Here is an 845-nt window from a genome sequence, read left to right as displayed (position 1 = left end):
AATTCTTATTGTATATTGTACTGTTGTGTGTATATTAAAACGTATTTGTGTTAAAAAGAAAACTGTATATCAATCTTGTTGGGAAATATCATAACTGACTATATATCGGCTTTTACTTAACTGCTAAATCCAAAGCACAATTTAACTACTAAATTTAAATTATCAGTTAACTCAATTTCAGGCTATTTGAAATTCTAATATGTAACACTATACTCACCTCAAGCCAATTAAGCACTGGTCCACAGCTGATTAGGCTTCCAGCTAGGTCTGAGAATCGACTGATGTATTCCCTTAAGATAGTTCGTAAGGCTTCCTTTAGAGAACGTAAAGTAACAAACGCTTAGACGCCAAAAAAGGTTACAAATCTGTCTTAAGTAATCTACATTCTATCATTTTGAACATCATAAGCATCAACGGATTCTTAATTTTTCGTACTCAAAATCTTAATCATATATCGTGTTTTATTACAGCATAGAATATTAACAAATCAAAGCAATCACATTACAAAATCCCATATTATTTCATCTTCAAGTATTTGCTTGGAAGTTAACTGCTGGTCATGGTCCTGTATATGACAAGCAGATTTTCCACAGAAACATATGCATCGAACTCTATAATTTTATTTCCTAAAATATGTCTGACCGTGTTCGAAATCACCTAGATTTTTGATACGGGATAATGCTTAAAGGTTTACACATGTATCATGTTATTACTAACCTGTAATGTTTGTTTGTTTTGAATTTCGCGCAAAGCTACACGAGATTTGTAGATATTTATGTAAGCAGATACAGTACTAACGGTTGAATAAGATCTGCAGATCTTTATGTAAGCAGATGCAGTACTAA

General features: G+C 32.0%; 1 protein-coding gene across 3 annotated transcripts in view; it reads right to left on the bottom strand.

Moving 5' to 3' along the window:
* LOC106465982 overlaps positions 1–845 on the bottom strand; it is a 107,695-nt gene that overhangs the window by 67,170 nt on the left and 39,680 nt on the right. For 2 of the 3 annotated variants that reach the window (XM_013926232.2, XM_022393949.1), the window contains exon 2: positions 218–313. The exons of the other annotated variant lie outside the window; for it this stretch is intronic. In XM_013926232.2, the coding sequence (XP_013781686.2) occupies positions 218–313 (96 nt within the window). The remainder of the gene's footprint in view (positions 1–217; positions 314–845) is intronic. 3 annotated transcript variants of the gene reach the window in all.

This window comes from Limulus polyphemus, unplaced genomic scaffold (genome assembly GCF_000517525.1).
Source record: "Limulus polyphemus unplaced genomic scaffold, Limulus_polyphemus-2.1.2 Scaffold2113, whole genome shotgun sequence".
NCBI classification, from domain to species: domain Eukaryota; kingdom Metazoa; phylum Arthropoda; class Merostomata; order Xiphosura; family Limulidae; genus Limulus; species Limulus polyphemus.
The sequence above is the reverse complement of the archived record's forward strand: the minus strand, read 5'-3'. Positions and strand labels throughout refer to the sequence as shown.